Here is a 14839-nt window from a genome sequence, read left to right as displayed (position 1 = left end):
GTATTGCTTACCAGAAAGATCACAAATGATAACAAAGGAAGATCTGAGGGAATTCCCTAGTGGTCCAGTGGTTAGGACTTGGAGCTTTCACTGCCAGGGCCCAGGTTTGATCCCTGGTTGGGGGACTAAGGTCCTGCAAGCTGGACGTTGTGGCCAAAAGGAAACGAAACAACAAAAATGTCAAAGGAAGATCTGGGACTCTGAATTTCATTTATAATACAAACTAATTGCTTTAGTACTAGAGAGGAAGTGAAGGAGAGATCAGTATTTGATATGTAAGAAAATGAAAGGATAGGATAAGAAATTGTGTAGGAGGAGAAAGGAATTTCAAGGTCAAGGTAAGAGGGAATGCAAAGGTATTCCCTCATGTATTCAACAGTATTTATTGATAGCTTACTATGCTAGGTGCTGGGATATAAAAGTGAAGAAAGTAGGTCAAGTCCTTGGCTCTTAGGTAGCTTACATTGTAGAGAAGGAAACCCACCTTAACATAACATGATGTCAAATAGTGGTAAAATGCCTCTTTCTTACTAATTAGGTTGAACGTTCTTTTTTCATTGCATTTTTATATTTTTTAAAAAACCAGCTTTATTAAGATACGATTCACAGACCATGGCATTTATCCTACTAAAGTGTATAATTTAGAGGTTTTCTGTAATATTAGCAAAGTTGTGCAAACACCACCAGTATTACAATGATTTTAGTAGATTATCTTTGAGTATCTCTTTACAACATCTTTCTTTTAAGCTGCCTTCTTCTTTTGGTATTGCATCCTGTCCAGTAGGCTCCACTAATTATCAGTTGATCATTTTATCATTTCGATACAGTGCCCTGGAGAATAAATTGCTCAGCAGTCTGATCCAGTTAAATTTGGAGAGGGGTAGTTTTTGAGGCCACTCTGAGTTTTTTTCTGACTGCATGTGTGTTCTTCTTAGCTGTCTCTTTCCATGGTTCTTTCTGATGAACTAGCTGGCCTATGATTTAGCTGTTGCTCTTAATTAAGAAGAGTTATTGTTTTTGAGAGCACCCTTAGGCTTGAACTTCTCACACTCCATTTCAAATAAAGTCAGTTACTTTAGGGAGAGCTTCAGAGCTCTCTTATAGTCTGCCTCTCCTCCAACGTGGATTCTCTGAGTCACTGTTCTGGGCACAGGTCTAGTCAGTAGCCTCTGACTTGCTGCTTCTGGTGTTGAACTTCTGTCTTACGAGTGAACTGGGGTGAGAACAGTTGGGGTCCCAGCATTTTCAGCCTACTGCACTGTGGTACAGCTTCTGTTTTTTAAGTGGAGGCTGGGTGGAGGAAGGGAGACTGCTCTGTTGGCCACACTCACCAGGAATTTATTTTCTTCAGTTTGGAGTTGGAAGGATGAGAGATGCTGATGGTCTACCTTTCTCTGTGACATATGGTAAGTCTTGATTGAAAGCTGAGAGGAAGCTCTGTTCTCTTGGCCACACTTACCTGGAGTGGAGTTTCTGTCAACCTAAACTGGGGCAAGGTAGTAAATGGGTTATGGCTCAAATGCCACAAACTATCCCAATACCAAGTTTTCATAGATTTTCTTGAATAATGTTTCTTCATTTGAATATGCCCTTAGGACAATTTCCAGAGACTTTATTGTTTTAAGTTTTTTTAAAAAAGATTTATTTATTATTTATTTGTTTATTTTATTTAGTTTTGGCTGTGTTGGGTCTTAGTTGCAGCACGTGGGAACTTTGTTGAGGCATGTGGAATCTTTTGTTTGTGGCGTGCGGGCTCTTCGTTGTGGCGTGCGGGTTTCTCTCGTTGTGGTGCGTGGGCTTCTCTCTAGTTGTGGCGTGTGGGTTTACTCTTCTCTAGTTGTGGCACGCGGGTTCCAGAGTGCGTGGGCTCTGTGGTTTGTGGCACACAGGCCCTCTAGTTGAGGCACACGAGCGCAGCAGTTGTGGCATGTGGGCTTAGTTGCCCCGTGGCATGTGGGATCTTAGTTCCCTGACCAGGGATTGAACCCGCGTCCCCTGCATTGGAAGGCGGCTTCTTTACCACTTGTCCACCAGGGAAGTCCCTCCAGAGACTTTAAATGGTGGTTTTATAAAACAGTATTTGTCAGTTTTGCTTGTTTCACTGGAGTGTGGGTCTCTGAAGCAACTTTCCCTGTTATCCTGGAAGCAGAACTCTCCAAACTATTTAATTCTAAATCTTCCTAAAGATCAAACATGTCCTTCCAGTAAAGAAATTACTACTTAATTCTAAATCTTCCTAAAGATCAAACATGTCCTTCCAGTAAAGAAATTACTATCCCAGGTAACTTTTTTTCCCCCCATGAACAGAGGTTTTGGTCAGACATGAAACCCAGAGCTATCAATAGCTAAAGCAGTTCTTTGCACTATCCTAACTGTCATACTAAGGACCTTTATAATTACTATATATGTCATGAACTAAAGATGTTATTTTAACTGTTTATTTTACCTAGTTTTCTGCTACCCACAGAAATCTACAGCTTTCACTCAGCTTGTTTACTTGTTGGATTTTGCAGTTCTTTGGCCCTGCTGATATGTAGATGCTTCCTGCATAAGACATATGACATTTTTGCATTCTTTCATATTCTTAGAATCATATAATTTATAAATATGTAAGTTGATATCCAGTTAAATTCTGATTTTTAAAAAATGGCTTCATCTGATCTTAAATTACATTTTATAAAAGAATTTTACTGACATCTGATCATGCATTGCAGTCATATGCAGAGTTTCATATAAAAAATCAGAAACTTAGGGACTTCCCTGACAGTCCAGTGGTTGAGACTTTGCCTTCCAATGCAGGGGTTGTGGGTTCAATCCCTGGTTGGGGAGCTAAGATCCCACGTGCCTCGGGGCCAAGGGACCAGAACATAAAGCAGAAGCAGTGTTGTAACAAATTCAATAAAGACTTTAAAAAAAATGGTCTACATCAAAAAAATCTTTAAAAAAAATCAGAAACTTAAACTTTTAGAATTCTAATGTATCTCATTCTCTTCCTCCTCCTATTGAATGGGAAATCCTTTCTAATTGCAGCCCTTGATCTGTTTGTCAGTATACGTAGTTCCATCAGTCACTGCTCCGGTGTTTACTTATGTTTAAGTGGTCTTCTTGGGACCGCTGAAAGACTCTCCATTCCTATAAATCTCACATTCTTGAGAAGGAACCCATTGTAGGACTGAGTAGTCACACGGAATCATTTCAGACATCACTGGAAAACAAGTATATTGATTTTCCTTTGGTTAATCATCCACTCTGGGTTCATTGGTGGAGAGGGCAAGTGGGGTCATGTTGTACAATACATTTCTACCTTTGCGTAAGATATTGTCTAGATGATTTCTTCAGCAGGAGCAAAGGTTTGACAGTTTCTTGTAGAATGAGGTGGTAGATATAATTGAACCAATTTACTTGCACTGTGTTTTATTAATATAAGTATTTCTTACCTTAGGCTATAACTCAACATAAGTAAAATTGAGGAAACAGTTGATAGTGATCAGTTTTCTAGTAGTAAGTATGCTGTTGGGAATTCCCTTTAATATAACATTCACTTGTGTACTATTGTAATGGCATGTAACATCTGCCTATAATAGTGATCCATTGTGAAAATTTACTTCCATCATATACTGTATCTGGCCGTTTGTTGAATTTCATATTATAAACACACATATTAAATATAGGATATAATGGTAAACTATCCATGTATATTCCTTCAATACCTTTGGAAGGACACACAAGAAACTAAGCACTGGTTGTCCTTAGGGAAGAGAATGCACCAGACTGGAGGACTGAGATGGGAAGTATACCCTTTTATTCCGTCTGAATTTTGTAATAAGTATTTTTGAAACAATAGTAAAGCACTAAAAAGTAACTAAAACAAAAACAACAAAGTAAACAATAACAAAAGGGAAAACAAATGGATAGACTGGCGTTCTGTGGATATAATTCTAGCCAAAAATATTTTGGTGGCCCGTTTGGGTTTCTTCTCACAATTGGTAAGCTCTCCATGTTGACTGATGGCTAAGTTTGATTAGAACTCTCTTCTAGGTGGTAATTATATTCTAATATTTTATCATCATTTTGTTCTCTCCAACTTCAGATGATTTAGATCAATTGCCAGGTTTCTCTTTGACATGAGATCTGTTCTTGATTTGGAATGCAAATTATTAGAAGTGTTTCTTCATGAATAAAAAGACCATGGTGGTGACTTATGAGTATTCTTCCATTGAAGATAATTAAGGCAAGATTTTTTGAGGTACTTTGATCTATGTGGATGGTAAAAAATTTACTTGAGTCTTTTTTCAAATTCTCATATTGAAAATATGATTGATTAAATTCATTCTTGGTATCATTTTAAAGAATGCAGCTTTAGCAAATCTATATAATGAAGTGAGATTATGTTCAAATTTTAGGTTATTGGTATATAATTTTATTTTAAACATACAGGTTTTCATTTTTTTTCTGCCCTTTAGCCGACCTCAGAAAGTGTGTTTGTGTCCGTTTCTACCAGTGCATCCTCTACACATCTCTACCCACTTGTACATAATTCAGCATCCAGCAGAGGTAAGATGTTATAAAATACACAATTTCAGATAGAATATTAGGATACAAGAAGAAGCATACAGATGAACATACTCATCCCTTTCAGCTCTTCAGCATTTTTGAAAATAAATTGATGATAAATGCTCTCTTTGGGAAAAAAATAGTTTCTTTTATATATTTTATGATAGTATAGTATCATATGCTTTATAGACAGACAAAAAATGTGTTATTTCATAAAATGGTTTTATTTCATAGAAAGTACATTACTGAATTGTATAATGAATATTGAATATATAGAAGTTTAGAACTCCAACAATTTTGTATAGAGGAAAAAAAGATTTTGTGAGTAGAGAGCTAAGAAATTATTGCTTTTTAAATTCTGGTCATAGCTTGTATCCTTTGATGTCTTTTCTTGTTAAGGCAGAGATAATGCTCAGCATTTTAGTGTTATAAAATGAATGCGTAAAATAAATTTTTTACTTCTTTAAGTGAATAGAACAAATATGTATGTTTTACATGTATATATAAAAATAAATATATAAAAATATGTGTACGTGTTGTATAGAAAGACTTTTTAGTTAATAATTTCATATGTTGGTGAGAATTATGCATGTCCTAGTGTGTATGTATGTTAGTAACTCTTGATTAACTGCAGTAATGAAGAGAGGAGCGAAGGAGATCATAGAAAACCAGAAATTATCATCAATACCAAACTAGTTGATGCATGGTACAAAAATGGGTTTACTGTAAACTGAAGTTAAAACTCTTCCAGGCTTTTGAAGGAGGAATAATTTTTTCTTAAATTTCTGAGGTGTATACCACTTGAAGACTTTAACAAAGACAATAAAGTATATTAATCTGTCACTTTCCTTTTCCAAATGATGAAGCAATTATTCTTTTATTGCAAATTGTTAAATATTTCATTTGTTGGGCAGCCTTTTTTTCTTTTTCAGTGTTAACAACATGCTTTTGTCAGGATTGTGACACTTTAATCACTAGCATTATTTTACTGCGTTTAAACATACAACACGGTGCAGCTCAAATTTACATAAAATGATAGCTTACTGGCCATAACAGTTGTGGCTAAAACTTGACTTTTGATGTTGAGTGCTGTTTTCATTTTGCCATATACATAGTATGGGGCCTTTTCATTGTTGTATGGTTCCAGACATAAGATGGCTTTTAAAATGTAGGTGTTTTCATAGATTTGTGGCAGTTTTAATGTTTTCATATCTCTTATTTGTTCCTTTTTTTCTTCATTCCTCTCTTGTCCTCTACACCCCCCCCCCCACTTTCTCCTCCTTCTCTCCCTCCTTCCCTTCCTTCCTTCCTTCATAGTTAATTCACAGTTTAGATGATTCATCCATAATTGTGTGTGCTATAAATGTATTTTATGTATGTACAAGTACATACATATTGTTTTTCCTTAAAGTTCCAAGGAACTTTACAATCTCAATCTAAGTCAGTCATACTTGGCTGCCTTGTGCTTAATCTCAGCATACTGTTTTCAATAAAAGAATAGGCCAATTTGATGACTTCCCCTAAAAAATGATTGAAAACCATTTGGATAGGCTCTAGGAGGGGGCTTTGAGAAAAGAAGACTTGATGGAGTGAATGAAATGGAGGTGATATGATGGAGCATTTCAAAGAGTAGGTATATGCATATAGAAAATTACTTAAGGATAAAAACAAAACAGTTATCTCAAGAATAACAAAAATACTTTACAAGAAAGAAACGTTGTGTTAAATTGCTTGGCATTTTGTGAACTACGTATATGTAGGCATTAATGATGTAAATACTGTTTATTGATTTAACTAAAAATATTAGAAGATGTAAGGGTAAGGAGTGTTGTAAGAAAGCTAAATTTTCATTTATTACGAGAGGCTGTAGTTATAGAATGCTGTAGTTAAGAGTAAGGCTCAGGAGTTTAAATCCTTAACAGCTCTGTAAACTCTGTAACCCTGGGCAAGATAATTAACCTCTCTGTGCTTCAGTTTTGTCATTAGTGAAATGGACATAATAAAAAATATATTTCATTACTTGTTTGTGGTGCATAGTAAATGAATAATATATAAAATGCACTTAGAATTATATACGTTAAAGTTAGCTATTATAATAAATGGTAGTTTTTAGATAATATCTAAAATTGATAAGAAATAGCAAGACATTATAGAAATATGGACATAACTACTGGAAGAAATAGAAGAGTTAAAGTGATTGCCTCTAGGAAGTAGTATTGGGGAGTGTATCTGGGAACATTACAAATCTTTAGGCACCATTTAATTTGACTATTTTACATGTGTTACTTTGACAAAAGTTTGGAAAGTGATTTAATTATGTGTCGAAGTCTCAATAGTGATGGTAAGGAGGGAGGAAAACAGTATGAGACGCTGGAAAATGTCCTGAAACTTCCCTCTCACCTATCTCCTGCTAGTCCCATTCATCATAGGAGCTGCTCCAACTTGTTTTCAGGCTTCCTCAGAGTGCCAGCCTGCTACATGTTCTTTTTAGTTAAAATCCCAGCAAATTCTGACTCTTCTGTTTCCTTTTTGAACTTTATATTAGGTAGATCAGTTTAACTACTCTCAGCATCTGTAAATTTACCTTTTACATGCTATTTTAATCAATACTTCCAAGACCCAGGGGTGAAAGAGGTAAACACAAAAATGTCCCTGAGGGTATATCTATGTGTCTGTTTGTGGTTGTTGAATACTGTTACTACAATACTTTTGGTTTCTGTTTAAACGTAAATAATGTAATTATAAATTTATTTTTAATTACTTTTATAAATTCATATATAACTTTATTATTTTGTATATTTACTAAATAACTGATATTCCTAAAGGAAAGTAAGTAATATTTGATATTCCTTTAGAACATTGTCTTTTTTATAGACACAAGTTATTCACTGTGAGGATATGTATATGCAGGATTATATAAACTGGTAGAGCTAACATTGGGCTCTATGTAAGTAAACTGATTAGAGAGAGCCTCTGTCACTTATTTGATCAAGCATGACATTCCGAGATGGGCCATTGGAGAAGAGCCAGGCAGTGACTGAGCACTATAGACCAAAATAACCAAGAAAAGTATGAGGCTAAAGCAGAATAGCTAAGCACCTGACTTTACTAAGGATTAAGAATGGAATTCTTGTGGCAACCAGAAAGGTGGTTTTTAGTGTTGGAAGTTAGGACGTTGGAAAAAACCCACTGATTTATGGTGAACATTATCTATGATGATAGTTAATGCAATTTACAGAAATGGTCACCAGCTTTTTTCACACTAAAGTTATAATTTTTTTCTTTTTCCATACTTTATTCCTTGGAAGGAAGGCCATAAATCCAGCCCACACTCAAGTAGGAGGGAGAGATTAAACTCCACCTCCTGGAGAGGGGAGAGTTTATGTTTATTACTTGGAATTCTTCTATGAGGAAGATTTGTCACTTCTCTCCCATTTATTTATTCAATCATTTATTTATATCAGTCTAGACTCTGTATTTATTTTATACTTTGGGTTATAATCCAAATACTGTTATTTTGTTTCTCAAGTTGTTCCATTGGGTGCTCTTTAAGATTGGCTTCTGTGTCCCTTTGATATGCCCTATTGTTTTGTTTTTTTTTGAGCACTTCCTTGCTTTTGGGGCATAAATATCTAGGCAGTTATCTTCAAGTTGACATACTACAAAATGTAATTACTAGTGAAATAAAAAGTTTGTCAGAATAAATGAATTCAATTTAGTTAAACACAGATTTACATTTTTCATAATCTTTATTATTTAAAATAATGTTATCTTTTTTGATCAGTGAACATGTAAATACACCCAAATAAAAATATACACTTGTATTATATTTAATACTGATAAGTCAGAGAAACTGTACCTCTTTTTATTAAACTGTGGCCTGTAGTAAAAGACTTGTGAAAATTATACATAATGCTGTGAATCAGATGTTCATCAAAAAGTTTTAAAAGCGTGTTTATCTAATTAGAATCTACATTTTAATTAATTATTTAATTACAGGAAAACAAGGTGTTGCGGACAGTTCCTCTGCTAGCAGCATGTCTCCCCCAAGATAAGTGTAAAGTCAAGATTGGTCGTCGCTTCAGTGAGGAAAGGTAAATTAACTTTAAGGGCAATTTAAATGAATTCTTTTTTTACTTTAAAAATGGTTTCCTTCAAGTTACCTATTAGACCTAGAACATGGTACATTGGAAATGGTTAAAAAATTTAATTTCTGCCTTCTCTCTCAAAATAATACAAGATAAGCAAAACATAAACATAAACAAAAACAGACCAAAATGGAATAAACAAATTATAGCATTATCTAAATTCCATGGTATATATGTTGAGCCTAAAAGGCATGTATATTTCCTGTTTATTTCATTTTTGTTAAGATATTTTATTTCAAGATGTTAGTGTACTTGTATTAGATTTAGTTAATGTTTTTCTTTCTTTTTTTTTACAATTATATATGATATACATTTATATAAACATATATTCATTTCTAGCCCATGAAGGCTTTCCTAAGGTACATTGACTAGAACTATATTTAGTGTTCCAGTTATAGGCACATCCATATTTTAAAAAAATGATAGAATGCCTTCTCTTGTTGTGTTTAAAATATTTTTTTTTGATGAGGCCCAGTATGTGCAGCAGTTTGTTAGTTGGTATCTTCACAGACAGTTCTGTAATATTCTTGGATCTTATTTTACACTGTATTACAGAACCCATTATTATAAATATATATAATATACTGTATGTATATTGAAATTTTTCTACAAGTTGTTTCTTACCTTTGAAGCATATTTGTTGCTTTTCTACCTATTCAGAGCCTTCACAAATTACTTTGATCCTATCTACACAGTTAAATATATTTTTAGATTTCTTTTTCAGTTCACTTATGAAAATGCTAAGTAAGACTAGTGGCAGCACCAAGCCCAAGGAATTGACCAAACTTTTTCCTTCCTTTATTATTTTAGCTTTATATTATGAAAACATCATGTTAGAACTTTATAAAATCATTTTTTTCCTTTCTCTGAAACTATTGGTTAGGCATTCTTTTCTCATATAGATTTTTCTTTTGCACAGTTTGCATTGCCTTGTTCCCCAGAGGTGAGCTTTGCTCTGGGCTTGGTGCTGCTGTTGCAGATTCTGCCGTTTTGTTGGGAGTGGAAGCACCATCCAGAGCCCTTCACATGGGGAGCAACCACATAATTTACACTGTGACACTTCTTTCACACAGAGGCTCTTTATAATGATAGTTTCTTTATAATTCTTGGATAGATGTGGATATATAATCTGCCAGCTTGGATCTTGGTTATTTTATTGCAAAAATGGTGAGCATCTATGGTGGTAGAAGTGGAAACTATCTGGGTCATCCCTGACATTTGGCTATGTAACCCTTCCACAGATGTGCGTGGGGATGAGAAACTTGATATTTTTCTAAATAGCCTATCCCATTTTGAGCCTATGATATTAAGCTCAGTATTATTATTTTTTTAAATTTTTATTTATTTTTTTGCGGTACTCGGGCCTCTCACTGCTGTGGCCTCTCCCGTTGCGGAGCACAGGCTCCGGACGTGCAGGCTCAGTGGCCATGGCTCACGGGCCTAGCCGCTCCACGGCATGTGGGATCTTGCCCGACTGGGGCACGAACCCGTGTCTCCTGCATTGGCAGGCGGACTCTCAACCACTGCGCCACCAGGGAAGCCCTAAGCTCAGTATTTTTGATGGTACCAAATATAGTGCTTACTCAGTAGATTATTATTCACGTATGGATTTTAAACTAAAGCTGATTAAGATTATTGATTTAATATTAATCTGGTAATTGAATGATTTATTTATTTTTATAAATTTATTTTATTTATTTATTTATTTTTGGCTGCATTGGGTCTTTGTTGCTGCGTGCAGGCTTTCTCTAGTTGTGGTGAGTGGGGGCTACTCTTTGTTGAGGTGCGCAGGCTTCGCACTGCAGTGGCTTCTCTTGTTGTGGAGCATAGGCTCTAGGCGTGAGGGCTTCAGTAGTTGTGGCACGTGGGCTCAGTAGTTGTGGCTCGCGGGCTCTAGAGCGCAGGCTCAGTAGTTGTGGCGCACGGGCTTAGTTCTCCACAGCATGTGGGATCTTCCCTGACCAGGGCTCGAACCCATGTCCCCTGCAGTGGCAGGTGGATTCTTAACCACTGCACCACCAGGGAAGTCCTGAATGATTGATTTAGTTTTTTGTTAGAGTATGTGATGTAACCATGCGGGAATGATTAAGAGACTTATTACTTTTAGTATCCTTTGTAAATGGAATTTAAAAATACTTATTTTCAGTTTTTTGCCACTAGTATATAAGAAAACAGTTGGGCTTTGTATATTAACCCTGTATACTATGACTTTCTAAATTTATTTGTTAGTTGTAGAAATTGTTTTGTAGATTCCCTAGAACTTTCAATGTAAGTAGGATTATCTGCAGATAGGGTCATTTATATTTCTTCCTTTCTGATGTTTATGCCTTTTATTTCTTTTTCTTGCCTTATTGTAGTAACTGGGACCTTCAGTACAATGTGTATTATGAGTGGCAAAAGCCCCTATCTTTACCTTGATACCAATCTAAAAGGACGTTGTTAGAGCTGGTATTGGCTGTATATTTTTGTAGATGCTACTTATTATTATAGTTTGAAGATTATACCATTTATTGTCTTTAATTGACTTTTAACTTGTCTCCTTCCCCCTCAAGTTTGTTTTGTTGCTTGCAGACAGAGGCTGTGTCATTCTTTATTATATCTCTAGTGACAAAATGCTTTGACATGTATTTTTGAATGAAGTTCAATAAGAATAATAAAACTCCACCCCCCCGCCAGGCTAATAAAGACTTTTATTTTAAACTTTTAGAGATCCTGAACTTTCAACTGTTTGTCGGAAGTCTGATACATTAATATTATATCCAGGGGCTGAAGCTGCTAATTTGGAAGAATTTATATTAGATTCTCCTGTTTATCCTTCCACAATCATCATCATCGATGGTACATGGAGCCAGGCTAAGGACATTTTCTACAAGAATTCCTTGTTCCGACTGCCTAAACAGGTAAACTAGTATTTTAACATAGAGTAAATACAAATGTATGGTTATACATATATATATTTTCTGTGAGAGGACACACATATGCATTTATATATGAATTTGATGGTGTTTTGATATGCGAATGTATGTACAGAGGTATGTATATGCTTGTGTGTATGTTTTATATGTAAGCAGAAAATTTCAAATTTGTCCTTCTTTGTCAGTTCCTACCATCAAATTTCACCATAGTTTAGGTATTTAGCTGTATTAAAAGTTTCTCAGACATTTAATCAGAGCAGTGTAAGGATTATTTATTTCTATGTGTATTAATGTTTTTGTTAAGAAGTGTTATGTTTAAATATTTTTGGAATACTAAATTACTTTGTTCTTATTAGGCATGACTGAGTTTTTATGAAATACTTTTTTTTGTCATTCATGATTATAATCATATGGTTTATCCTTCAATTTGTTGATGTAATTGATGATGATACATTTCCTAATGTGGGACTGTTCTTGTATTATTAGAATGAACTCTACTGGGTCATATTGTACTGCCCTTTTGATATATTACAGAAGCTTATATTTTATTTAATGGCTTTAAATTATAATTTATATATCTTATGTACTTTTATTATAATATTTGGGTACTAAGATAATGGTAACTTCACCAAATAAATAGGAGAGATTTTAATATTTTTCTGTGGCTTGGAATAGTTTAAATAATAGTTAACCTAACTTCATTTAGGTGAACTTGAGGTGCTGCCATTTTGTTGTATATGTACAGGACGGTGGGCTGGGAAGCCTTTGTCAAGAATCTATAGTACCTATTTCAACTTCCCCCAAATGACTCTGTCCCTGAATTTGTTTTCCTTGGGGGAGGGCGGATGGATTGTACCATGAGTAAGAAGTATTAATTTTTTTAAAGACAAATTGACTTTGAAGATACAAAAAGTTCACTGCAAGAAATAAAAATTGTGAATGAAGAAAAAAAAATAATAGTTTTTCTCCTTAAAAATTACATGGAGCTCTATGGTGAAGCCACCTGATACTGGTCTCTTTAAAATGGTAACTTTAAAACCCTTCTTTCAAACTCTTTCATGAAAAATTATTCAAACTTTCTACTTCTATTTGCTTCATTTTTTAATAGTTTATCTTTTCTAGGGAATTATTCCTTTCCCTTGGGTTAACAGATTATTTGCCATATACCTATATATTCTTAAGTACTTATTTTAATTTCTTCTGGATGTTTCCCTTTTTTTTTCTAATCATACACACACACACACACACACACACACACACACACACACACTTTTCTCCCCCATGAACAGACTCAAGAGGGATTTCCTTGTTCATTGAGCTTTTAGAAGTATTAGCCTTTAGATTGTTTTAATGGCTATTAAACTTTATTCTTACTTCATCAATTTGAACTTTTAGCTTGATCAATTTATTTTACCTTTTTCAGCTAAATTATTTTTTTATGATTGTAAGATTTGTGCTATAAGTACTATGTTCCTTTATTAAGATTAGTGAGTTTCTTCTTTAATAATAAAGGGAAAGAAGACTGTAATGTTTCTTCTTAGTATAATTGTCATTGTATCCTATAGTTTTAGATTGATGTGTTTTTGTATCTATACCATTGATATAATTTGTAATTTGTTTTGATTTCTTTCTACCCATGGATTATCAGAGTTCTCAATTCTCAAGTGTTATAACATTTTTGTAGCTATTTTTATTTCTTATTTTGTTGGATCATGATAAAATAACTGCCAACAATATTGTGAATAATTTTATGATTTTTATCAGGGTAAGTACATGGCAAATTTTTGTGCATGTTCTATGAATATAAAAAATTTACCTTCTCTATTTAACAATGAAAGTGTTTACATTTTTTTAGTTTGTTATTGTGGTTTTACTTTATGCTGTTATTTTTGGCATGCCCGGGCTATTTTATATTGAAAAAGGTATATGGAAAGCTTCTGTTTGTGTGTTTTTAATGAAGTTATTCCTACATTTTCTTCTTTTTAAATTTATTTTATTTATTTATGTTTGGCTGTGTTGGGTCTTCGTTGCTGCACACGGGCTTTCTCTAATTGCGGTGAGCGGGGGGTACTCTTTTTTGCAGAGTGCAGGCTTCTCATTGCAGTGGCTTCTCTTGTTGCAGAGTGCGGGCTCTAGGCATAGGGGCTTCAGTAGGTGTAGCACGCAGGCTCAGTAGTTGTGGCTCGTGGGCTGTAGAGCGCAGGCTCAGTAGTTGTGGTCCCTGGACTTAGTTGCTCCACGGCATGTGGGATCTTCCCGGACCAGGGCTCGAACCCATGTCCCCTGCATTGGCAAGCAGATTCTTAACTACTGCACCACCAGGGAAGCCCCTTTTTTCCCTACATTTTCAATAGTTTTTGTGTTATGTATTTTTTTTTAACATTTTATTGGAGTATAATTGCTTTACAGTGCTGTGCTAGTTTCTGCTTTATAGCAAAATGAACCAGCTATACATATACATATTTTCCCATATCTCCTACCTCTTGTGTCTCCCTCCCAACTTCCCTATCCAAACCCTCTAGGTGGTCACAAAGCACCAAGCTGATCTCCCTGTACTATGCGGTTGCTTCCCACTAGCTATCTATTTTACATTTGGTAGTGTATATATGTCCATGCCACTCTCTCGCTTTGTCCCAGCTTACCCTTCCCACTCCCCGTGTTCTCAAGTCCATTCGCTACACCTGCATCCTTATTCCTGTCCTGCCTCTAGGTTCTTCAGAACCGTTTTTTTTTTTTAGATTCCATATATATGTGTTAGCATACGGCATTTATTTTTCTCTTTCTGACTTCACTCTGTATGACAGTCTCTAGGTCCATCCACCTCACTACAAATAACTCAATTTCATTTCTTTTTATGGTGGAGTAATATTCTATTGTATATATATGCCACATCTTCTTCTTTTTTTTTTTTTTTTGTGGTATGCGGGCCCTTCACTGTTGTGGCCTCTCCCGTTGCGGAGCACAGGCTCCGGATGTGCAGGCTTAGCGGCCATGGCTCACGGGCCCAGCCGCTCCGCAGCATGTGGGATCTTCCCGGACCGGGGCACGAACCCGTGTCCCCTGCATCAGCAGGCGGACTGTCAACCACTGTGCCACCAGGGAAGCCCCGCCACATCTTCTTTATCGATTCATCTGTCGATTGACACTTAGGCTGATTCCATGTCCTGGCTATTGAAAATAGAGTTGCAATGAACATTGTGATACATGACTCTTTTTGAATTA

General features: G+C 35.3%; 1 protein-coding gene across 1 annotated transcript in view; it reads left to right on the top strand.

Moving 5' to 3' along the window:
• The window catches only part of DTWD2 (DTW domain containing 2), a 98231-nt gene that overhangs the window by 22914 nt on the left and 60478 nt on the right, over window positions 1-14839 (top strand). The window contains exons 2-4 of the mRNA XM_060146199.1: window positions 4464-4554; window positions 8554-8648; window positions 11410-11602. Coding sequence (XP_060002182.1) covers window positions 4464-4554; window positions 8554-8648; window positions 11410-11602 — 379 coding nt within the window. The remainder of the gene's footprint in view (window positions 1-4463; window positions 4555-8553; window positions 8649-11409; window positions 11603-14839) is intronic.

This window comes from Lagenorhynchus albirostris, chromosome 3, assembly GCF_949774975.1.
Source record: "Lagenorhynchus albirostris chromosome 3, mLagAlb1.1, whole genome shotgun sequence".
NCBI lineage: Eukaryota > Metazoa > Chordata > Mammalia > Artiodactyla > Delphinidae > Lagenorhynchus > Lagenorhynchus albirostris.
The sequence above is the reverse complement of the archived record's forward strand: the minus strand, read 5'-3'. Positions and strand labels throughout refer to the sequence as shown.